Genomic DNA, 26,024 nt, shown 5'->3' with positions numbered 1-26,024 from the left:
GCTTCTGAACGTTGAGCAGCCCAACGCCTGCTTATATAGACGGAGAGCATACTACGGGGTTCCCCACTCAAAAACACAAGGACTGTTTGCTGAGAAGGTGGGACAAGCAACTCCGTAGTAACACGCTCATTGGCTTTTGAAAGTAGCTTTATGAATAATTAATGAGATTCCACGCACAGCCAATCAGAGTATACGTTAATTTCACCAGCAAATCATGGTTGAAGGCGGGTACAAATATTGAAGGAGCTCATTCTTATTGGTTTTCTTGAAAGAGAAAGGGCGGTGCATATTGTGCTTTGCATGAAAGCTATAAATATTTAGTAGATCCTCTCTGGATTGGTTGGTTTTCTCATTAATATTTAGCAATGGGAAAGGGAAACCCAATGACAATGAAGAAATGTATCTATGTGAAATAATTCAGTCAAAATCCACCCCCTTTCCGATATTTGCCGAGGATTGCCGATTGAACTTTCTTCCCTCTGAGCAAAACTAAAAAAAATCTCTGTTCTCTCGTTCGTCTCGCTCTGGATCAGCCTGGGCTCTAAGAAAAGAGGCTCAGAGCTAAAGGCCTAGTAATGTATTTAAGGAAACTAGGGCAGATTGTTAAAAAACATAACAATTTTAATCTTAAAATATTGTACAGCCTACCGTTTTTGGAGTTACTTTCGGTGCCTGTTAAGTTTTGCTTTTTTCTTTTAGTACATTTTTGGATCTTTGGGACTTAATCGCAAGCATCGGACTTGACTACGACGGATAGCCGTGCGGAGGTGGGGGAGTTTCGGCGTGACGCTTAGGAAACCCTGGGGGAGGCCTGAACTGTTCATTTAAGGCTTATTTTTTGACATAACTGGATTATTTTTTACAAATTGGTGTTATGAATTTGATCTGTTTCAGATTTTATTAATGACTTATTGATGGGTTTCTTACATTTTTACATAAATGGACCGTATTCTTTTAGGCCACGGCTCAAGGTAATGGTTTTTTGGCGCTTGTGTTACTTAAAATGACGGTTCGTGTCATCGCATAACAATTGAAATTGCCCCAAAATTATATGTATAGGATTCAACTACACCTCCGCAGGTAATACATATATATATTTATATTAGAATGTCTTTTTTGTATTAACAAAACTATCTCCGAAAAGTTCAAACTACTCTAATCAAAACTTTCTGACATATCTATTAAATGTATTCGTCCTATTTGCTACTATTATAAAAGGTATATTATCTCACTACTTGTGTTGATGTGTGCGGCTTACAGTAGTTTTGTCAGGTAGACTCGACGGTTTAGTTTCGTGCTAAACGTCGCGTTAACGTTTTATTTTTAACCGTACAAGCAGCTGCTTTTAGCACTCATTTATTCATTATTAGACGTGTGCTTGATGAAGGAAAAAAAAAACGTAGATATGTTCACTAACGTTCAGTGTAAGGACCGTTAATACAACAGTTAGCAGCCTTCTCTCTTAGCACCCAACATGGCGATGATCAGCTATACGCTTCTTGTTGTTAGCGAGGAAAGATGGAGTCTAGAATATTCTCTCTGACTTGAAGGGCGCAGACAGGCACCTTCTGGTTAAAAATACAGTCGAGCTCCGTAGCTGATTAATAAAGGGTAGAAAGATCCGCAAATAGCCATTAAAATGTTAGAATGGGATGTTATTAAAAGCCTGAAGCTAGCTTGTCAGAATATTAGAGCAGTGGAGTCTATGTAGAAGCCATTTTGTTAGCTTACTACCTGTTTCTGAGAAATATATGGTCACTGTTTTGCGTCATACTCCGTTATAACAAGCTAGACACGACGAAAAAATGATTATATTTAGTCGTTATTATGTTCGAGTGTCACATAAATAATAACAAAAACTATTGTGTAATACACAATAAATAATCACAAAGTAAAAAGGACAAAGATGCGTTCGGCAGGGAGGGAAACTGTGTTGTGTTCAGGTAAGATCATTTGGCAACAAATCGTTTTCAATTTAAGCATAGGAGTAAGTCGAAATATGTGTTAATGCGTGCCCCAGTAGGAGGCAAAAGCTCAAGTGTGCCTTAATCTTCTTACTTGTGTAATTGCATAATGTCAGTCTGATTAAATATTTACTAAATGTGCCTAAACAGTAATGATGCCCAACAAACGTGTCTTGTCGCATTGTATTACTTGCTGGTTAAAATAAAGACTGTGAAGCTACGTAATGGACTATGTGTGGATAATTTAATGTTAATTTTACATTTATGTTAACTTCCAGCATAAGAGAGCACATTTCTTAGGCTTAAAATCGTTAAAATTATTGTTTGCTGTTTGTTTTTTTTTTAAGCAGGTCTTAATGGAAAAACATCACTGAGGCCAAGATGACAGATAAAAATCACATCTAGAGTATCCATATGTGTTCATACATTTTAAGTGTTTGGTTATTCTAACAAACAGAAATGGTCTGCATATCCTCCAAGTCAGGAATGCAAAGAGAAATCTGACAGTAAATCACTTTGTTCACCATGTGCCATGCTATACCATGAGTATACAAAGGATTCCTTATTGGCTCCCCCCTCTGGCTTTCGCTGAGAAAGGCCGCCACAGCCAAGATATTTCACAACCATATTATAAAAATGTGAACATGCCAGGCTTTTAAACGAGCTCCCCCTGCTGGTGCAGACAGACCTGTGCCTCACATCTGATGGTGGCAGGTTTTCTGTTCGAGTCATTAATGCAGGTGAAGCCAGCAGTTGTAAAATATGATTTTTAAAACAACTTCTCCTATGGTCAATAATCCATAAACAGATACTTACCAGCACTGATATTGTGGTTATGGAATATATTTAATGACACTCAGGGATTTTCTTTGGACAAAATTAATCTGCCAGAGGAAACAATTACTGTCATCTAAACAACTAATTCTTCAAGTGGTGACTAATTTCAAGTTGGTAATTTCTAGTTGGTTAAACCTACGTTCTGCTCATAGCCTCTGTGAAGACTTAATTTATAAATTGTTCAAATATGTCCTTTTATTCACAACAAACACTGAAATGTTAGTGCAGTGCTTACAAGGGAAATAATTACATCAATTATAGTCGTTTTAACTTACAGACAAGTTGCAAGTTAACTGTGGAGGCAATGATAATTATTTTCTTCCAGTTAAAACTCTATACCACTAGAATTAAGACAAGTATTTGTATCTGATTTTAATCTGTCTAATGTATTGTTTTGAGAAGTATTAGTAAGCAAATTTTATGCTTTTAAACAGCTTTGTAAAAACACAAGTTTTCCTCCTGTAACCTTTTACCTTTAGATAATTTAATTTACTAGCGCTGTTCACCAGGGTGGATAAATATGCAAAAAGAAAAATTAAGTTGCATTGTTACACCCCAATTAAGTTTACCAAAATTTAAAAATACATGAATTTCTTCAAGCCTTTTTATGCTTATTTATATTTTTAGTTGGATTGTTTATCCTTAATATACTTAATATCCTTACATAATGGATTTAACAATTTAACCTAAAGTTTCTGTGGGATTTGGATTTACTGAAAAATGTATAGATGGAAGCTATAAATTTATTTGAGGCAAAAATAATTCAGTCCACTGTTTAAGATTTCCGTACAGAGCTAATAAAATACCCTTTAGTACACTTCTGAATCGAAAACCACATTAATGCTCCATAATTTCCTGATTTGTGAAACTGACTGATAAAAACCGACTGGTGTGTTGGTATTTTGCAGACAAGGTTACCTTTTAATGTTAAATAAATAAAACACCTAAATGTAATAATACATTTCTTAGGCATTAAAAGTCTTAGCTATGTGCAGATTTTACTTTAATATTTATTATTTACTTTAATATCTCACTCCTTGCCCCTTCCATTGTTTGTTTTGACACAACCAAGTTGAAAAGAAAACATTTTCTCGTTGCCCTTTCATGTTTTCAATGAGGTTTTCTGGAAAACGGGCGTTTCATTAGCAGACAAATCTATAGTCAGTAGCAAGTTGCAAGTAAAAAAGTTTTGGAAACACGTTCTCCATTGAAATTTGCAGGCACCCTGGTTTGTGTTGAAATGTCCTCAGAAAAATCAAGAAATTATAGCCTTGAAATGTAAATTTAATAAATGCATCTCACTGTCTCTGAGATGAATGAATTAGATTTCTCTGCTTCTGTCCGTGTTGGAGGCAGGCTTCCTCTGAAGGCTGCTGGTTCGCTTATCTAGGGGGAGCTGTTGTCTGGTCCTGATGGACAGTGACTGTGTGTTTTCAGGCTCTGAAGGAGGGGCCACGGCAGGCAGGAGAGGCAGTCAGACACAGAGCATGGTGACAGAAGCCGAATGAGACAAATATCCGATTTATTCTGAATGAAAAGACCAGAACGGCAACTGAGATTTGCCAGCTTTAGAGAAATAAAAAGCTCAAACTTTCTTTTTTATTTTTTTTTATGAGTGGATGTAACTTTCTCCAAAAGCATTAAAACAGATTTGTGCTTCTGAGATTGTGTAATGCTTTTGTAGTTCTTTTTCTGAAACCCGTCCACACGCTGAAAGAGGAACTGTTTGTTTGAGTGAAAGCGCCAGGCTGCTGTTTTGCAACGTGAAAGCGTGACGCGGGGTTGGAGGCATGTTTCTCAGAGCGCACAGGAACAGGCCAGCCCACCGGAGCCATGAGGGAATGTCCTGTTCTCTGGGTGTTTGTTTTGGCTGATGTCAGCCGCCGAGCCGAGCGTCTTCTTCTTCCTTTCATCCTTCCCCGCCGATGTCCAAACGGCCCTTTGAAGCCCTCCTTGTCCTCAGGACCCTTTTCTCTTCGTTTTCTCGCTGGCTCGTTTGCAGGAATCAGGAGACAGCAGAACTACGCCTTGCCCTGCGCTACGACGGAGGGCTCGCCATGACATTTTTTAAAATCTTTTTTAAAAGTCCTCCAATCATTTCCTGGAACTATCTGGGTGCTAAATTAATTCCTCCTGATCCCAAACTCACCCTGCAATCAGCTTAGTGCTAATCTCGGGCTCTTACAGTGCAGCCAACTCTTGTCTGGGCAACACTGCTGCACTGAGCTCTCCTCTGTTCTCATTTTACAAGGTTTTGACCCTTGGCACCATCTGTCCTGCTCCCTCTCTGTCATTCTTTTCTCATTCAAGCAGTAGGAAAGCTTCTTTTTTTTTTTTTACGCTTGTCCTAGTGAATCGTCTTGCTTTATCTTCTTTTTTTGTTCAAACCTTGTGTGTGTGGGTTTTTTTTTCCTTATTCAGGAATTCCTCACTGCTTTCAGAACTCCAACCATCTTTGTACTCTCTCTGATTCTTCTTCTACGCTTTACTCTTCCCCTTCTTGTTGTTTTGCCTATCGGTAAAGCTCAGAAATCTTGTCTGTTTTTCTTCTGTTTTTACTTTCTCCTGATTTCCTTGGCACGATGCCTGTTACATTTGCTTTGCTTTGTTTGTCTTCTTGCTTTCAGTTTCCCCCCCCACCACCCTTTTTCTTTTGAAGTCAGCCACCAATTGGTGATTTTGTGTGTGATTTCAGAGTCACAGTCCCTTTGTGTCGCTCTGCTTCCTGCGAGCTTCGCTCAGATTACCCTTCCTTCCAGAGGGCTGTCACTGAAGTGCTATTTAAAGAGGCGTGCAGAAGAGCAAGGCTTGTTTACAGCGCCTTCAAACTACAGGCTGTCTAGAAACAGGAAGTCCCATCACCTCAAAGGACAGCAGCCACTTCCTCCTCCTCCTCCTTATGACTGAGCAGTGGCTCCAGTAAAAACAACCCTGGAGCTTATCAGAGAATTATTCACCCCTCCCCTCCGCCGCTCCTGAATGGTGCACACACACACACACACACACACAGCAGGCTTTTCAGCCCTCCACCGTGTCCTATGTGGCTTTCTCCTTTTCTCCCATGACCACAGACCTCCTCTCTTTCCAACTGTCACCCCTTTGCCAGGACAGCATGCCTGAGTAGCTGCCTGGAGATGAAGGAGCTAATTAATTTGATTTAGCCATACCCTCTCTCTTTTTCTCTCTCTCTGTGTGTCAGTGGAAAAACCAGCCGGCCGCCCTCCTCCACACCATATCATCCAGTCCCCTCCCAGATAATTTTCCACCTATCCTTTCTAGTCTCCTTTGGCAACATCCGCTCTCTAAACCTTCCCTTTTCCCCTCCCCTTGTTTTCCTTCCTGTTACACAACCACATTTTGCCAGCGGGTTGCTGCCAGCCAGACTGCTTCCCTCCCCACACCCAGGGGCGCAGCTATGTACTATCTCAGGTGCATGCTCACATTATAACACCCCGCCTGCCCCCTATAGGGATTCAATGTTCAGGTGAATAAATCTCACTCCGTCATTTATTCACAAGAAGAAAATCTTGTAATACTATATGCTATTATACACTCATAATATCATTTACACATGCACAAACAGCTGTTAAATACAGAAAATGGCGACAAAAAAAAAAAAAAATTGCCCATTGCTTTGGCGCCCCCTCTGGCGGCGCCCCTGTGACTCCCGCACCCGTCTAAATCCTGCTTTTCATACATTTGTGTCCTCTCTGTTACCAGTGGTAATAGAGAGGACACGCTCGCTGTAGTTCACCGACTCAGGCGACCTGAAGGCGGGCATGTGAGCCTCCGGTGGATGAAACCTCCCGTGTGTCACTTGATACGTCGATGGATCCGCCTACCGCGTTATAATCAGGCAAGTCTAGAATAGCTGTGTAACGGTCTAAACAGCACTTATCAGGTGACTGGATGAAAACCCTTTCTGTGCCTCCAGCAGGCCTTTGGGATCCACTCAGACCAGTTTTAAGCGCTGAATGAAAGCGCAAATGTTTCCATCCCTCACTGTTTATCTGCAGGGTTCAGCCAGCTGACCCCTAGCATTTTTTTTGTTTTTACTTTTTTTGTGAGGCTTATGATTCTCTGATGCCTTAAAAACTTAAAACACCTCTGTATGCTAATTATCTCAAGGTGGTTTATGTTTTCATATTCTGTTTTGTTGCTGTTTAACCCAAAGATGATTTAATTGTGATTCCCAGTGGAGTCGTTATTGCCGTCTTAAGGAATATAGCCATAAAGCAGAGGTTGTTTGTATATTTATAAAAGGTAAAATGTGATTGCATGCAGTAATTTAGGAAATGATTGATGAGCTAATTATTGCGGTAAACCTAGTAAACTAATAAAAATAACTCACAAATGTTTGAAAATCGCAACTTTGGAGGGAAAAACATCCTGATAAACATTTTCAACAAAATCGCAGATGCTGCTATTATTGGTGCCCCTAATAAAAAATAATGTAATAAATGTAACTGAAGCATTTTATGCTTTTTGTAAAATTTCAAAACATTTAACCACTATCCAGCAAGTTTTTCTTTCTCTGTGGTACAAACATAACAAGACACAGAGGGCCATTGCTTTTAGCCAGACGCCACAGGCTGGTTGAGGGCCCAGCTTTATGCTAATTATGCCGCCATGCAGTGTGAGGAGGGTGGGTGGCGAATAAAACATCAGAAAAATACACTGCAGGAAACTCGCAAACTTAAACTTTTGAAGTTTTCCCTAACTCTTCTGGGCTTTAAAAGTGTGGAGGGAATCATGAGCTCTTTGAAACGGCAGGGCATTTTAAATAAAAAAATGGATGAACTCTGACAGAAAACTGAAAGCGAGTTCTCTCAGCAGAATAAGCTATGGCCAAATCAGCTCTCCCGACTCCGGTCCCGGAGAGCTGCAGCCCCGCAACCTTTAGACACATCGCCTGCTCCAACGCAGCTGAATCAATTATTTGAATTACCTCTTCAAGTTTGGCAAAGGCCTGGTAATGGGCCATTTATTTGATATAAATGTGTTCGAGTAAGGATGCATCAGAAAGCTGCAGGACAGTAGATCTGGAGAGAGACTGTGCAAAAAAAAAGAAATAAAAAGGTCAAAGATCACGCTTTCTGTTTACTCCAGCTTTGTGAAATGTTAGAGTTGAAAACCACCTAGCGTTGTTCTGGCAAAATGACATTAAACTAAGTATTAGCAGCAGGGATGCCAGTAATCGTTCTCCAATTGTGCTCTGCTGGTAATTTAGTCGAAAACAATTGTTTTTTTTTTTTAAGTGTGGTTTTTCCCTTGAGTAAATGTACTTAAATTAAATGTTGGATTTTGACTCAGTGTGATAACATACTGCTGTAATACACTTTGAAATAATGATTGTTTATATATCTTTATAAAGAGGTGATATATTCAGATTTAAAAAAAAAATCCTCAAGATTAACCTTTAACGATTTGCTGACCTTTGAAGATGAAATCTTAAAGCAGATTAAGTAATTGATCTGCTTTTTTTTCTGTGTTCTGTAACATGAAATGTTGACGTTTCTCCTGTGCTTTGAAAGCCAGTCGGTAGCTCATGAAAGCTCGTTAAGCTCGAGTCCTTCCTGGTGGAGCTGTTGCACAGATTTTCTGGTTATGTTGCTGCCCTGCTTCTGTAAACAGAGAAGTATTAGCAGAAGGCATGCTTCAGCACGCTCGCCTCCCTCCCTCCTCTCTGCCTGCCGAGGGCTGGGTGCTCAACACACCGCCTCTGCGTCTCTAAGACAATGCCGTGGGATTAAACAACACTTTATCTTAGTTCATGTGAAACTCCAAAAGTAAACAAGCCCGGTGCCCGTTTCTGCAGCGGCAGAAAATAGCCTTGGTTTCATCACCGCCTTTTCTGCGCCCCGTGTTTCTCCGTGCAGAGGCAGCGTTGGCTGCTTCGCAAAGCCGCAGCTTCCTCTTAGAGAAGTGACATCTGAACTCCCCCGGCTTTGATCTCAGGCTCAGTCAGCTGGAGAGCAGGTTAGTCATCCTTCTACGACTGGGGATGTTTACTAACAGTTTTAACGTGCCTCCGGATTTCTTCGCCATATCCATGAAAGGAGAAGCGCAACCTGAAAGCTGGAGGAAGTGCAGAAATATGCGCCAAAATGCGTGCATGCATGCAGCGTTTCTGATTGTGCTGCAGCTGCTGCGAGCACGGCAGCTGTTTCACATTAATTTGAGCGTCAGGTTGAAGGCCCGATATAAAAAACCAAAAATAAACAACAAACATGCAAAAGACAGGGTTGTCGATCACGCTGCAACAAAAACAGTCAAGATGCAAGGGTGACTGTGCATTTTGGGAACTGACTGAGACTGTAAGCCTTAACTTTCTCACTTAATGCGAGACATCTGACTCATGCAGCTGTTTTACTGGAAGCAGGAAGTCTAATTTGCAGGTCAGTGGAGGCCATATTTCAGGCCTGAATCATAGCATTGCTGAATGCTGCAGTCCTGCTTTGCACAGAAACACAGAAATAAAAATCCTTCTCTAAACTCTGTCAGACACAAAACATCCATGGAGATTTCCACTCAGTTTTTTAATAACTACAGTTATGTAAATTGCATTATAAAGATGCATGCAAATATGGTGCATGTATCTTTAAAATATTGGAAGTGAATCTTGGTTAGGCCTCAAACAGCATGTCAACCTCTGTCTCTGCACATCTTCTCACAATATCTGCATGCTTTTTTGTCCCAAAGATATTATCAGGGGTTTATGTTTGCTTTTGCTATGAATAATTTTTATTTTTTATTTATCAAAAGCAATAATTAAAAGTAATTAAAATTTTTTTTTTCTTTTTTAACCACTTATTTTATTCTTAGCTAGTTTATTTTTTTCCCCTCTCCTACCTCAATTATTTTAATAATAAAAAAATATTTTAGCAATTTTATCCATCAAACAGTTGACATAAATACAAGGCAGTGGCAAATTATATCTTCACAGATTGTTTTAGTTGCTTGTAACATGTTTAAAAGCTTATTTTCTTTGACAGTTAGCTTATTTTTTTCTCTTTTCCTACCAAATACCTCAATATTTGGTGGCAGGTGGACATTGTCCTCACCAGCCTTACTTGACACTGATTAGTTTCTTTACGCCTTGTAAGTGTTATTTAACTTTAAATATTGACTACTGGATCCAAGTAGCTATTTTCCTGTTATCACTTACTGCCTTGTGAGAATAAACGCACATTTACCTTAGCTCTATGAAACACCTGAATGGTTCATCGCCAGTGATGAACCTGGGTCTTAAATCATCACCTAGGCGACCAGTGATCAGTCCCAGGCTTGTCTAAGCAACATCTTGATCCACAGCTATCTTGGGGCTTTCATAGCAGCTTCACTGATGTTTCTGGTGGCTCTAATTTCTACCAACCCTGTGATGCCAAGGAGCCTAAACGGACGGTGCGCAGATTGCCCTGAAATAACCCCTGCAGCCCTCCTCAGTTTGCTCACAGCCGCTCTTCCTGTACATCTCAACTTCAGATATTTGTCCTTCTTACGTTCGTGGGGCTCCCACATCCGATCTTCCCAGGGGACTGGAAGCTCCAGCAGCATACTTGCTTCACGGACTCTGATGTGAAAACCAAATCTGGCCTGATTGACGTCTTTGCTATGCGCTCTGGAAACTTTATCTGCCTTCCAAGATCTTCTCTTAACTCTCAGTCATGGGTTGTGGTTAGCAGCTGAAAGGTCGAGGTTTTGTGTGCCGTCTGAACTTCTCCTGCTCTGACAAAGACGAGGCTCTGCCTTACTGGGAACTTGTGTTTCCTCTGCTGGATTCCGGTACAAATGGCATCAGCTACTGCCTTCTGCGTCACTTCCCCGGGCTTTAAGGCAGCAGCTTGTGCTCTAGTGAGCCTCACCCTGGGCCCAGTGGAGACGCTGGTGATTCTGCGTCTTGAACACCGACTTGATCAGAAACTTGAGTCTTGCTGCCTGTGGCTTCCAAAGCTCTGCCCTCTGTCCAAGCCATCCTCCGAATGGTTGCATTCCAGTTAGTCCAGCCGCCCAGAACTGAGCCTGGACCATGTGATGCTTTTGCGTTTTGGCTCTGGTGACTTTCAACTCTTCTGCAAGTCCTTTGAAAGGGAACCACAGTTTGTTGTTGCCCATAAAGGGCAATTCAGCTCTTCCACTGCTAACAGCCAAGTTTTCAGAAAGTTGTATTTTCTCTCATCTTTCCCGTTTTTAAGAGTTTGTTAGAGAAACAACTGTCCCACATCGTATCGCTAAGGAAAGAGGAAGTCATTTATTACACAATAAAAGCCTATAGGCACAACACAGGAAAAATGGTTTCAGTCACATTTATTTTACAGGAATTCAAACCTTACCAAATTTCTGGGGTGTCCAAAATGGCATCACAGTTTGTTTAGGTATAATTATAAAGTTTTATTTTCCACTGATTGGATGTTTAATTAATAAGTTAGTTTTTAGGGATTTAATTTTAAACTATTTTACACTTTTTATAAGGAATAGCAAACGTAAATTTGATAACAATAATCTTAGATTTTAAATTTATTGTACTTTGGTTTTTATCTACCTATAGACTGTTCCATTAAAACGTGTGAGTACTTTACAAAGTCAACGATTTGCATTCAGAGCTGCATTTTTAACCTACTAAATGCATTTTAGCTAGATTAGCTAAAATGCTAATCTTAGCATTTTAGCTAATGCTATTCTCTTCCCTCCTGATACTTCTCTAGAAGTAGTATAAGTTGAGTTTTATTTTGGTTATTTTTGCCTCTAATCAGATCAGGATTTCAATGCAAGGCACTTACAGTCAGACCATCAGAGAGGATTTAAAGTATCTTTAATATTAAAGAGGCATAAATTGATGCATGCTGTCCAGTTTTACAGCTAAATCAACGCCATCATCTGTCCCAGTGAACACAGAACTCAACCAGAGATGTCGCTCTGAGAATCCATTACAGAAGAGCCTCAGCCTGGTAAAGTTTAAACTCACAATCCTGATAGGTTGCAATTTATCCAGCCGTCGTAATCAAAGTAATTCTACTTGATGAGAAGTTTAGAAAGGTGAGGTAAGACAGAAACAACAAACCGTCTCACCAAACGACACGGCTCAGGCTGACGTCCACCTACTGCTGCTATGTGCCCTGCAGAAGAGAGTCGCAGTGTGAATCACGCTTGAAAACGGGGCATTTTTTAGTGTTTGTCTTTGCATGTAAAATATGTTAAACTGCACATTGTTGTTTTTATTTATTACAGCATAAATTCAAGATAATTTAAAGTGTGAAATGAAAGTAAAATAATTAGTTGGAATGTTTGAGCATCCATTCGTTGTCAATATCCGCTCATCCAGATCAAAAATACTTTATTGTAATAAAGTATTTTTATTGTAGTAAAGAGAAATGTTAAATGACATTGTAATTAATATTATTCAATGTTCTCCTGTAGCAGTCAGTAATACAACGGTGATGGACACTCCTCTGACCGAAGACTCTCTTGTCTTGTCTGCGATGTTATTCCTGCTTTGCAGAATAATCTCCATAGTTTTCCAGAGAAAATCCCCAGATGTCTGGGGGGAAAAAGATTTAATCTAATTTTTAGTTTTTATGAAATTTAGTTTTTCCTCCTCACTTCTGAGCTGGTAGATGACGCCAAACAAACAAAAACCCAGTCGGAAAAGTTGTTTTAATGGCACAATGGAGCTGGTATCATTTGTGTACCTCTGTGGGAAGGCGTGCTGGTCCATTAAAACCGACCCGCGACTCATTTAAAGTCAGTTTTTTGTCTCAAAGGAGATCATTTAAATAAGTCTTGATGTGATAATTGCTCAGAATTTGTACCAAGATGGCTTCCTTGGTTGTTACATCTTTGCATATTCAGCCGTCTCGCTTTATAGCGCAGCATGAAAAGCTGCGATCACGTTCGACCGAACAGCCATGAATAGGCATAGATGGACGATGGGGGTGTCTCTGAATGCGAAGCTGGCGACCGGCTGCGGCCGCAGAACAATGCTGGGACACATGCATAGACTGAGCGCCTGGCTTGCTCCACCACACACACACACACGCACACACGCCCACACACACACACACACACACACACCCACACGTACACGCACGCACACATTGTTTTTGCCAACAGGCAGTTTGCGTCACACACAGAAGGGCTCTCTCCGCTTCGTCTTTTCTTAATTTCACATCCAGTTTTTATATTTTCTCTCTCTCTTTTTCTCTCTCTCACACACACACACACACACCCCTACCCACACACACACCCACGCACACCCTGGAAATGCTTTGAAGACGTGCAGCAGCACACGAGAGAGGATGGAAGTAGCAGGGGGGATCGGAGAGGGGGGAGCCGAGGAGAGGAAAAAAAGTTTGTTCAACTCCATGAGCCAGAGAGGTCACAGGAGCAACAACCAGCCTCAGAGCGGTCTCCATGGAGACGAGTGTGGCAGCGTACAATGAGGCTGAGATAGAGTGATGAAAGAGAGAGAGAGAGAGAGGGAAAGGCCATGGAGGGGAGGGAGGGGGAGGTTGTTGGCGTCAAGGTTCACTTGGTGTGTACTTGTGTGAGAGTTGCTGCTGGAGGGAAGGTGTGTGTGTGTGGGTGTGTGTGTGTGTGTGTGTGTGTGTGTGTGTGTGTGTGTGTGTGTGTGTGTGTGTGTGTGTGTGTGTGTGTGTGGACCGGGCGGTTTCCACTCAGAGGGACAGTGGGACGTGTGATGGTGGCGAAGCCAAGCAGGACTCCAATTTTCTTCCACCCCAACAGGAACTTTTCTGCTCTCTTGTTGCAACGGAGACTAAATCTTATACTCCAGAGCGACCCATGAAGGAAAATGATGCAGACTTAAAATTTAAAGGGAATCTATGATGCAAAATTCACATTTTGCACATTTTTTTTACTTCTAAAAATAGCAAAAGCATTAAAAAAATGAAATAAATCACCCATCTAGACACCAATATAGTTCTTGGTGTCTGGAAAATGAGCTGTTTGAAAAACCTCCAGAATGTAACATAACAAATCAGCAAGCACAGCCTGTTACCTAGCAACCCCAGCAAATCCCAGCCCGTCACAGGGTTTCCCCCAGTGTATTATAAGCCTGGTGGGCCACCAGGCTTTACTTGTGCCCCCACCAGGCTAAGAATTGTTTATTTATTTAAGTCTTTGAAAATTTTTTGCATTTTTAAGACTTCAGAGTTGATGTTGAGGTGTTAATCTTCCAATCTTTTAGTAACACACAATTATCAAGTGATATTTTCAACTCAAAAACATGAATGACTGCCCTAGCACCCAACCACCACCAGGCTTAGCAAGTTTTCTGGGGGAAACCTTGCCGTCACTTACCAACCCAAGTGGATGTCTAGATCATTTATTTGGTCAGCTGGTTTTTACCACAGTATGTGCTGTACAATGGCTGCTGGAAAAAACAAGTGTTTTGATGTTGACTTACCTTTCAGAAATCACTTGCTGTTTTCTTGTCGGTTGTGCTGGAGGCTCCACGTCTGCTTTTCAAAGATGTACGGTTGTATAATTGCGCATTTGTTTGTGTGCTATTTTGCTGTAGGAGTGTAACCATTGGGTTGGGGGGACGGGGTGTGGCCAGAAGCAGCTTCTATGGATTTAAAGTGACAAAGGCCCTAAAACATCTCATTCTGAAATGAGCTCACAATAGGCAGAACTGTGCAAACTAAACTCTCATTTTCGGAGAATGAATTTGTGCTAAAAATATAATGAACATGTTTGTGTAGACCTATCCTAACCTGTCCAAGGAAGCACAATAGGTCGCCTTTTAACCAAACACAACACCAGTTGTTGCTTGAAGGCAACGCGCCTCTATTTTCACAGATGAATCAGAACTGATACCTGGTTTACAAGCCTGGATGGTGTTTGAGTGGCGGTGCCACAAAACATAATGGTATCTTGTATCCCAGTAGTTTCAGTCTAGCCCCAGGTAGCTCTAAAAGCAGTTAATTGGCCAGCTTTGTCTCTGGCAACACTTGAACCCTTTTAGCCGAGGGCATGGACTGTCAATGAGTGGCCCAGTTTCTGTTCATGCCAGTCCAACTTTTCCCCTCTGTCTCTTTTTAACAGGCATTCCTCTGATTTTACACTTGGAAACCGGCTGCCCCGGACACTGCTGCTCACGCTTTGGTAGAGACGTAAAATATGTTGTGGGAGGGGGGTTTTGAAAATCTTTGAAAACATAAAGTTCTGCTCACTGTTTTGACGTACGCTAGCGAAATGGGACGTTTTGAGCCTGGAGTCTGTTTGACCCATTGTGGCAACCTGAGCCAATTTCTCCCCTGATGGATTGAATCCAACCAATCATACAAATGTGGCAGATAAAGGACTTGAGGAATTACCTGATGAAGTCCTTTTTACATGGAAAACAAAAACTTCACTGTATTTTGTTAAAATTTCCTGTGATAAACACAGTGTGTAGTTTCACTTCCTTGTAAAAGAAAAATTATCACACACTTGTGAAAACAAACAAGAACCACGCCAACTACCAAAAAACCTGGGCACCAAGGACGGACGGTTGGAGGGACAAGAGGACGGAGAGGAGAAAAATGATCATTTTTCAAGACGTTTTACAAATCAAAATCTCAAAAGTGTGTTGTGCATTTATATTCAGTCCCCTTTGCTATATCTGTATCTGTGAGGGTATATACTATATCTGAAAATAAAGAGTATAACCCAACTACAAACCTATTTATCTAAATTTACATGACCACCACCAATGAGGGCAATAATCAAAGAAGCAGCCCAGTGGCCCAGTCAGTCACAGACTTATTGGTACTTTTGGCAATGTGTTCAGGTGCTAGGTCCTGCTGTAAGTTGAAATAAATTCATTCAAATGTCCTGGGAGACATCTGTGCTCACATTGGACTTGATAAGACACAGTGGAGAAACACCAGCAGATGACACGGCTTCCCAAATCATCACTGGTCTCGTATTAACTTGCTACAGATGTGCTGCCGTTCCAACTTTCACATCCCGGTCTGTCCTTTTAAAACTTTCCTGCTTGCATCCTGATGCTAGCTTGACAGCGGTGTTAGCTCCTCCCATTTTCTGACTGACCTGCCATTGGTTGCTCATTAGAATATCAAGTCAAAGGTTTTTGCCTGTGCAGTTATTGGAAATGTCTTATGAAGCAGTGTTTGACCCCTCCCAGCGGTGACACTCAGTCAGGATGTCTCTGCCTTTCCTGCACTGATTTTCACTTTCTTTTTAAAACGCGGCTATGACAGATCACTGAAGTTTACTGACTCTCAGCGTCAGGAGAGACGAGCGGCCCTTTAACGCCTCCATTTTCCCCTCAACTTTTTTTGTTTTGCTTCCTTCCACCATTTGACTGCGGCCAGTTTGTCCTCTCCCTCTGTCTCACTTTCCTGCTGTCCCTCCAGCTCACTCCTCTCTCACTCCCCTCTCCGTCCTCTCATCCCTCCATCCGTCCGTCCTTGGTGCCCAGGTTTTTTGGGAGTTGGCGTGGTTCCTGTTTGTTTTCAGCCATTTTGGGGACTTGCAGTGCTCGTAACAAACTGCTTAAATGGCGTCCTCTTGCTTGCCTGCTCTCCCACTCCCGTCTCCCTCTGCCTCTCCCTCCCTCTCCCTATCGCTGGGCTTTGTGTATATAAAGTATCTCTATGTGTGTGTGTTGGAGAGAGTGAACAACACTTCCAAATAAAAAGAAGATTGGATTCAGAGGGGGGGTGGGGGGAGTGAGAGTCAGTTCAGGGTGTGTAGATCTGTGGAGGATTCACTTGCTGGATAATTTAGGGGAAAAAAAGAGCAAAACCAGTAAGAATTCCTATTTTCAAAGAGGAAAAACTGGTGTGAGAGAGGAGAAAAAGACAGAAAGCAAGAAAAGGGGAGTGAGTGAAGGAGAGCAAGCAAGTTCGAGTGTGAGAATCACTCCTGCCCTCTGTCTTCACACACTGCTGGCTGTATGTGTGTGTGCACCGCCTCTCCCTGCACTCTCCCTCTCTCTTTCTCTCTCTCTCTCTCAAACACACACACAGCAACTCACACACACTGAAGCAGGCGTGCGCACTCACAGACCGAGGGGGAGAGAGGGAGTGTAAGGGGAGAGAACACATCGCAGCAGAGATGCAGCAGGAGGTTTTCCGAGGTACGTTCTCTTCTATGCTCGCCTTCCTGAGAGACAGACAGGGAGAATAAGAGGAAGAGAGGTTGAATTTGGTGGTTTTCCTGCTTGTTTTTTTTTTTTTTTTTCCTGCTTCACTCCGCTGCTGCTGCTGCTGCTGTGCTGGCGGCTCTGCTCCGTGCATGAAGAGGAGGAAAAGGTTTTTATTTTACTCTGCGTGTGTCGGGGTGTGAGGGCTGGTGGGTGTGTGTATTTATGCAGTGTGTTTGTGGACGCGTATTCCAGAGTGTGCGTCTGTGTGTGTGTTTTTATGCTGGGTCTGTCGGCGTGTGCGAGTGTGTTTATGCTGGGTCTGTCCGCGTGCGCGGGCAGGCGTGTGTGTGTGTGTGTGTGTGTGTGTGTGTGCCAGTAATAGGCCTCGTCTCCCTCATCCTCCCCTCTGGTTGCTGACGCACCACGCAGTTCTTTTTCAAGAGCGATGACTCGCTTTCAGACTGCGATGAAACTTTTAATTTATCGAAGCCTCTTGCGTGTTTGTGATGGAGATGGGGTGTGCGGCGGTGGTGGCGGACAGCGCCGTGTACACACCAGAAGAGGCAGTTTGACGTGATGGGAGGTTTGTTTTGGGGCTCCAAATCCTGTGGGCCGGTCTCCCACCTCTGTCTGTAAACTCAGCAACATCATAGGAAGTGTTATGGAAGTTCCATGTTAATGATATCAAGCATTGGCCGAGCGGTTCTGGTCTCCGGGTTCAGTTCTGGGCGGCCCAGATAGTCCTCCATTTTGACCAGCCTCGTGTTTTCGCTGTTTTTTTTTTTTTTTTCCTCTCATGAAGAGCAGCAGAGGGCACATTGATGTCCCTGACTCTGCTGCTGCTGCTGCAGCCTCGAGCCTCGCTTCTTTTCCAAAACAACACAGCATCTGCTGCCAGCTACTCCACATTCCAGGTTTCCATGGATGCCAAGTCAAGCCTCAGTGCTCAACGTATGGAAAATGTGATGCATGCTGCCACAGACCTGCCAGGGTCACAGGTCGCACAATAGGAAGAGCCGCTTCTCGCCTCTTTGAAGTGTCAAAAACAGGACGATGTCTCCTCTATTTTTAGCTGTTAGCGAGAGGGTGACACATCAAAAAAAATATTTGTCTTTGGGGCCGATGATAGGTCTCATAGACAGTTTATAGACAGTTTTCACTGTCTATAAAAGTAAATTTGATCAAATACCACAAACATAAAGGATGTGGACGCGTTCAGGAAGCTTCAGCAGAGCTTTGGTTCTGGTAGAAGTTGCAGTTCCTGGTGATCACTGCAGCCCTCTGCTTTGCTAATTCTGCAAACTCGAGATGCGTGGATCAGGTTTTTCCTACCCGATACCGTTTTCCAATTTTGTTTCTAACATTTCAGCCTCCTGTACCTTCTCGACTGATTCCTATTTTTTCTCAAGAACACAACACATAAAAGAGATCAAATGTAGCCTTAACGCTAACTGATAAAAGGATTACAAGATTACTCACATTTATGCATTTTTGCAGTGAAGCCCCAAATTATTTATGCGCTTTTCAGATTTATGTTTAAAGTAATATTTTAATTTTACTAACATGTTTATTCTTACAGAAAGTAATATTAACATTTTGGAGCTTCCCAGTCAGAGGACAGACTTGAATCTGATAGGGAGCTAAAGATTAGGGTGATTACTCTGAGGCCTTCCAACTGCAAAAACCTTTACCTAATTAGCAAAGACAAATTATCAAGAAACCTGTGGGAAAATGTAAAAGAAACTTAACAGAAATGATTACAATACTGCTAATACATTATTTTGCAACTCGTTTTTTAAATTTCAGTTGATAAACTAGAGCCTCTTTCAAATCATCTCGTCTTTTATGAGACATCAGTCTCATTTCCTCTCAAAAAAATAACATTGAACCCAAAGCTACCAGGAGTATGAATAATTCTGCCCTGGGTTTGTTAACTTTTATCTGATTTTGATGGCTGACGCCTCAAGCAGGGAGAAGCTTTGTTTTGAAATGGTGAAGCTCCGAGCTATTATTAGCATCTAGCTTTTAGCTAGCGTTTAGCTTTTAAGAAAATTAGCATGTTTTAAGGGCTACTTTGTATAACTTAGTGGCAAGACAAAAAAAAGAAAATCACCCTTAAAGCAGACATTACCAGACTACCAGTGATTAAAACGCTCAGAGGAATGAAGTTTGAACGGTTTGGATCCCTGCTTGTCCTACAGCTCCGGCTCGGTCCAAGGCCTGTTCCGCTTGAAACAGTTTTAAGCATCATAATGCAAAACCACAAGGAAGTATGCAACAAAACAACCTTTTCTCTGCCCAGACACAACGTCTTAGTTGGGTCATCATTAAAAATTAGGGACACTCAGTTGAGTGAGGGAAGCTTAGCTGCACAGTCATGGGTTTTTTCCCTGATAACGACTGGTGGAAAGAACCAGCTGTGGCTTGAATCTTCTTCCATCCGCTTTGGAAACAAAGGCAATTGTCATTCAGTTATCAGCATTACTAGCACAGGTTAGCTTGGAACATTGTATATATACTATGTATTATAGATATAGATATAAAATCAGCTTGTAAGGCTAAATAAAGTGCATTAGAGGTCATGCTGCAGGTTCATGCACTTATATCCTCAAAGTAGTGTGAGTGCTTAGTTTGGAATAAGATATAAAGATATGAAAAAACAATTTATTTGTTGTTCACACTGATCAAGGCCGATCACATGTTAATCAGCTCGTTCTGATCTCTTGACATTTGATTGGTGCGTCTCTACTGAAACGATTCTTGGTCGTTTGAAACTGCGAACTCCCACAGGGACTTCACGCCGCCTTCAGGAGAGATTGCATGTGTAAGAATTGTCTAGGGGGAAATTGCCTCTAAAAGGTCACCAGTGTTGTGCCACCGCTCACTAGGGGTGGTTTTTTTCCCCTTGCTTTTGCCGTGTCCCAATGCCTCCCGTGATTCTGTTGCAAGGAGATAAATTAGGAGAATTACATGCTGAGCAGGGAGCTAGCAGAGCATGGAGAGTGTAGCTCTTCATACATGGGCATGTTTGCTGGTGCATGGCCTGGCATACGAGGTGGGGGCACAGCCGACCCTGGTGAGGGAGGACATGAAAGACGAGCAAATCAAAAAACGTGAACATGAGACGGACATATTTGAAGTTACCCCAACAAACCCCCGACTCATGCCTCTTCAATCACAGCCGCCACTCCTTGGGCCGCACCAACTTCCCCTCGCCTCCTCCCTCCTCTCCGTCCCATCTGGCTGGCTCCACCACGCTATCTTGGCCGGGGGGTTGTGCAGAGTTCAGTAGCCGTTGTTGCTAACAATGCACCCCCCCCACTGCCCCACACACCAACTGCTGCCTCGATGGTTAGCCCCTTTTGGCTGACCCTCAGTGGGGAGACAAACCAGCCAGCCAGCCAGCTCCTCCCTTGTCCATAACGCTCGTCACCGCCGGCACACCGGCTGGAACACCGAGACCCCCCACACGCCGCCTCGCAGGCACGCCCCCTAACACTTCACTCACACAAACACCAGATGACACCATCAGTCATTTCATTGGCAACAGCATTTAAACTCTTTAGAATCTTAAAGCAGAGCAAAATAGCAAAAACAAGGCGGGAAACAGTCGGGTGTTTTCCTGCAGCTTTGTTGCCTTTCGCAGACTGGTACTTATTGACATTTCAGGTGTGTTCGCAGTCTGGCCGTTTCCACACATCATGTCAAGAGAGTCAAGGTCAGATGCTGTCTGAAGTTGTGCTTCTTTTCATATGAAGCTAACAGCAGGTGACTGTCTGGGTCAGACATGTTCTCACAACTGGAAACGCTGTGTTTGGTTTAGACGAGGGTGTTGCCTGGTTTAGAGGGTCCAGGAGGCAGGGCATGATGCCCACATGCTGGCTCTGATTTCTCCAGCTAGTTAGCAAGCTAACCTCACGTAGCCTAAGCTGTTTACATGTAAACTAGCTACTCAGTGTCCACCAGATATTCCAGCTTAGGTCCATATTTACTAGACCTTACCCAGCCTGTTGCTGAGAAGAGCGATGTGAACGCCTTACATGAGATCTAGTTGCTCTGGAAAATTTTAGGTGCACTGCAGATAAACTTTAGCAATTATACCAATGCACTCTAAGGGATAGATTTAATTGAAAAGTTCTGCAATCTTTTCAATTCCCCCGCCGCTATGACGTAAAGTTGGTCCAGAGCTGCAAAAATATGTACTTAAAAGTTTTACTTAATGAGATTAAGCTAATGTTTATTTCTATTTTCACATTTGAGAATAAAAGGAATCTTCTAACTTTTACAAACAAAAAAATGTTAACATTTTTAACAGTAATATAATAGTAATAATGTCACAATAATGCAAGAACACATTCTCAAAGATCGATCAACTTTAAACTCTAATAAACATTTAAAGATTGGAACTGGAAGAGATTTTAAAAATGCAAAATAAGTAAAGCAAACAACAGAAACAACACATAAAATGGAATATGAAGTCTCTGTAAACTAAATAATCTTTCACAAAAGGGATAGTTGAGACCAAAACACCAGACTGAAGACTTTTATCATTCACTTTTTGGTAAAAAGAGAAAAACGAGAAATCAAGCAAATGAAAATGATTGAGTTTCTTGTAATTTACCGTGCGATTAATTTATTTATTGTTTATTGTGACAGGTCTAACTAAAGCCATTACAGCATATCTTAAATATATTTTCTTCCCGCTAATTTTAAGGTTTCTACTCTGCAGTGCCATGTTGGATGGTTGGTTGTCGTGTAACAGGTTTAGGCGCATTTTTAGAAGATGTCATGCGCTCCGTTTCACACCTGATCAGGGTGCTAAAAAGCCGCAGCCTGGAGGATCTTTCCAAGAGTCCTGAAGCGGTCTTCTGGTGCACATTAGGAACGTACTGACTTTCCTTTACGAGTGATAAAGCGTGATTGTCTTTAGTGTTCAGGTAATTCCCACAGGAAAGCTATTGTTGTTTATTACCTTAGTAGCATCATAATTTGGCGTCTAGAGTGAAGCATAAGGAAGCATGGTAACGCCGTTGCCAGCGTATGTGTTCGGTGGGCCTGACACCCACTAGTGTGGGCTTTACATCAGAGAATTTAGAGCAAGATTGCAGTGTCATGACACCCACACTAAGTTAATGCACTGCTCTGATGTTGTGCCTTATCGTTATTTTGCAAGATGGCAACCCTGTGCTCTGTGCAGAGAGAAAAAACCCTACAGAAAACCTGCATCCTCTCATTCTGCTGACTGGCCGATGAGCGTCCTGACGCTGTTTTGTTCTTGACAGCAAGGCTGAAGCTGATGCCAACGGCATGTAAAGCGTTCCTAAACGCTTGGAAAGCTCACACATTTGCCACAAGGTCAAAGAAGCATCCTGGTGGAGGCGTAACGCCCGTGGCAGCAGCTTTGCCAAGAAAGCAGCAGGAAAAACTTCTTTGGTGACTCCTAGGAGCGGAGCGGTGTCATGATTTCTGGCACAGTTAAATGTGGTTTTCCATAATTTGCCGTGATCCACCCACATTCAAAGAGTCATGGAGGTCACAGAGTTTATGGACACTGCAGGGCGGTCTCAGGGCCCGACTTGCAAAGAGAGCACACCAGGCAACATCGCAATGAAACGTAATGACGGCGAGTTAATGGGCAGCTCACACTCGCATTTTAATTCCTCAAATACCAGCTTTATCAACCGTGCTCTGGGCCGCAGGTCTTCTTTTCTTTAAACTTTACAAGCTAAAATTAAACGTTGCTGCTTTGTGAGCGAAGATAGTTTATTGTTTGACTTCCATTAATAGTTTCTTACCTTAATAAATAAAACATTGTTAATTTCATACTTTCAGCTAGCTTTTTTCTCTACAGCTAGAGAAAAAAGTCTTAAAAGTGTGAATCCAGCATTTCTTTCCAGCATTTTTTATGAATGAAAGTTGATGTGAACCTTGACATACTTTTCCCCTGCAAGTCTGAACCACTCACTGGATAAAATATTTTCCAACGTAGGCAGACCGAAAAACTGAAAGGGCTATTGAACTTTTTGACTTTTTTAATGAATCCAGACGTCCTTACATGTGCTATTGTCATCCTATTTACTAGTTTAAATCTAATTTTCTGCAGTCAGACCATAGCATTTTCTCTTTGAAGTAAATATATATATATATATATTATATTGCTTGTGGTTTGAACTTTGCAGGATTTCCTTCAACATGAAGGAAAGAGGGTTGTGGGGGGGGGACGTGGCTGCTGGATTCTAGTGGCTATTTGTCTATCAACACAAGTACGTGTTTCAGTGAGGAATAAGCAGATTGCTCAACGTCTGGTTCAAGGCCTCGAGTCGATGTAGCAGCCAAGCTCCTCTGCCGTCCGGCCTTCTGTTATGCAAGTTCTGTTAAGACGAGAGCGGACGTTCCTGGTGACAGGCTGCTTAAATCCCTGCTTCCGTAGTACAATTATAAAGCTTTTGTTGTTCATTAACCAGAAAAGTGAGGCATTTATTTCTCCAACACTGAGTAAAATGTGCTTGTTTGTCAGCCGGTCAGATAGAAAGAAAAACTGACAGCGAGGCGGTGATCTTTCTGGCTGTTAGTGACGACTCTCCGTCATAATAAACTTGAGGTGTTTTGCATGATGTGCTAAGAGTCTTGCTTGTAATTTGTCCTGCAAAATCTTAGCACCTACCCTCACTCTGCGGTTCTGCTCTACCACAAGCTGAAATAGATGAACTTCTCAAAGGCCAGGCGCCGTGTTTGTCTGTGCAGAACATCCTGTTGCAGTGGGGTTTGGAGCAATGGCAGCAGCCATTCTGTTTGTTTATATATATATATATATATATATATATATATATATATATATATATATATATATATATATATATATATATATATATATATATATATATATATATATATATATATATATAAATATGAATAGCTTCCGAGTTCATACTCCTGGTTGCATTTACGGTTTGTCCAAGAGGCGGATAGGTGGATTAATGCTCCTCGATGTTTGTGCCCGCTTATTTTCAGCAGAGATAAGGCAGAGGTTGGAGCGGTTGTATGTTGTGCTCAGATTTCTATGTGTACGTCCGTGAAGTCAGCACATCTAAAAGCTCCTTCTCGCAGCGAGACGGCGTGTCGTGCAGCCTCTGCCTCTACAGCGACTATGTGCGTCACAAGAAGATAAAGGTGAAAAAAAAAAAGGAGGGGGCGTCGTACGCATTTTCCTGTCCACGGCCATCAGATGAGATGGTGAAATTTTTAGCATCAGCTCCGTCTCGCAGCGTGTCCGCCTACTCGTAGCAGGCTGGCGCTTGCCATAAGGGATTTCCTGCACAACATCTATTGCACAGCAAATCTGAGTGACAATAAAGGCCTGTATCAAAGCAGAGCGACAAAATGTGGCTGCAGGCCTGGCGAACAGGACTGGGGCGTCTGTGCTATTTTAGGCCCAGGTCTTAAATAAACATGGACTGGTTTATGCACTTAAAAATTGCTTCAAAAGGCACACTTGTTTTAGTTTTCGCTGTTCCTCTTTGTTGACATCACTTCTGTGTCCAGCAGCAGGTTGACTTGCACTCTGGTTCACCTTTTGGTTTTGAATATCATTTACAAAAAGGGCTTGTCCGTGTGGAACTATTTTGATTAAGTGCCTCCCAAAAGTATTCAAACCCCCTGTTGCAATTTTTTAGTATTATTGAGCTTTCATGTCATAGAATAACACAAAAAATGCATAATTATGAGATGGTTTAAAATGTCAAATATGAACCTAAACGGTCAGACACCCCTAAATAAAATCCAGGGCAACCTGTTGCCCTTAGACATCACTAAAGGTGACCTGTTTGCAATTTAATCGGCGTATAAAAACAGCCGCTCTGTGAATTCTTCAGAGATTTGTTGCTCAACAAAGATGGAGGAACACGGTAGACAGGTTCTGGATGAACTGGTGGAGAGATTCAAAGCAGAGTTAGGTTACACGACAATATCCGAAGCTTTGAACATCCCATGGTCAAATCCATCATCTGAAACTGGAAACTATGGCAGCACAATGTAAAAAAAAAACACACAAAAAAACAGGAAATTGTGGTGCTGTTGTTGAACAATTCCTCCATTTTCTCCATGTTTTCTACTGTTATGATCATCCAATCACTCTCCTTGAACTAAAACACATTGATACTAAGGTCTATTTAAGGTCAGAGCATAAATGCAATGAGAAACCGTCCAACTGTGCTAATATATTCATGTCAAGGAGAGTTTTGATGCCTGGCAAGTGAAATATAACAGCTTACCAGATTTTGCATCCAAGCAGCGCTTCTCAGTTATGAAATTTAATACCAAAGAATTCAATAATTTTTACAACTCTGCTGTAACCTGCGAGTTGCCAAGATATGACTGTCCAGCAAACTAACTGTCTCCGTAAGGAGGGTATTAATCAGAGAAGCAGCCAAGAGGTTTTTGGTAACTCTGGAGGAGCTGCAGAGAAACACAGCCCAAGTTGGAGAGTCTGCCAATAGAACCACTAACAGTTGTTGCACAAATCTGTTCTTAATGGATGGGAAACCGTCATTTAAAGAAGCCATAAGATCCTGTTACCAATATCTGAATGTTTTAACATGAACCATTTTATGTGCAGTGTTAAACTCTGAACACACCAAACACACACACACACACACCCCTACACACACACAGGCATGCACACCCCATCATGTCCAGTCCAAAGTCAAACAGGCATCTTCAAGGCACGAATCTAAAACTCAATAAATAAATTTCACATTTCAGTAACAACTCAGTTTAAAAAGTGCTTCACATGTGGAAAAACAAAAGTCAATTAACAAACAAAAGAAACAAGAAAAGAAAAGCTACATTTCATTGGCACAATAAAGAGAAGTAATGAAAAGTTACAATCCAGTCTAGACTTAATATATTTTATACAGTTATTGTTAATGATAGGCAACTCAAAAATAAATGGGTTTTTAGTCTTAATTTAAAGAAGTTTTGTCTTTCAGCAGTTTTGCAGTCTTGTGGAAGTTTGTTTTGTTATATGAAGCTGAAGAGGGAGATATGGGTTGTTTGATTTAAACATAAAAGATGAGAAATGTTGAGGTTGTGGAATCGTCTCGTTCATC

At 41.8% G+C, this 26,024-nt stretch overlaps 1 protein-coding gene across 3 annotated transcripts in view; it reads left to right on the top strand.

Moving 5' to 3' along the window:
• Positions 1-6,486: 6,486 nt before the first annotated feature.
• LOC102218547 overlaps positions 6,487-26,024 on the top strand; it is a 32,699-nt gene continuing 13,161 nt past the window's right edge. Inside the window, exon 1 of one of the 3 annotated variants that reach the window (XM_023346510.1) lies at positions 6,487-6,657. Coding sequence is in view for 1 of the 3 variants with exons in the window: in XM_023346509.1 (XP_023202277.1) it covers positions 17,067-17,083 (17 nt within the window). In the remaining 2 variants the exon portion in view is untranslated. Of the gene's footprint in view, positions 6,658-16,744; positions 16,909-16,936; positions 17,084-26,024 lie in introns of those variants that run through there. The other 2 variants (XM_005804777.2, XM_023346509.1) reach the window with 2 other exon arrangements.

This window comes from Xiphophorus maculatus, chromosome 14 (assembly GCF_002775205.1).
Source record: "Xiphophorus maculatus strain JP 163 A chromosome 14, X_maculatus-5.0-male, whole genome shotgun sequence".
Taxonomy (NCBI): Eukaryota; Metazoa; Chordata; class Actinopteri; order Cyprinodontiformes; family Poeciliidae; genus Xiphophorus; species Xiphophorus maculatus.
Note: the sequence above shows the minus strand (reverse complement) of the source record. Positions and strands in the feature narration are given on the sequence as shown.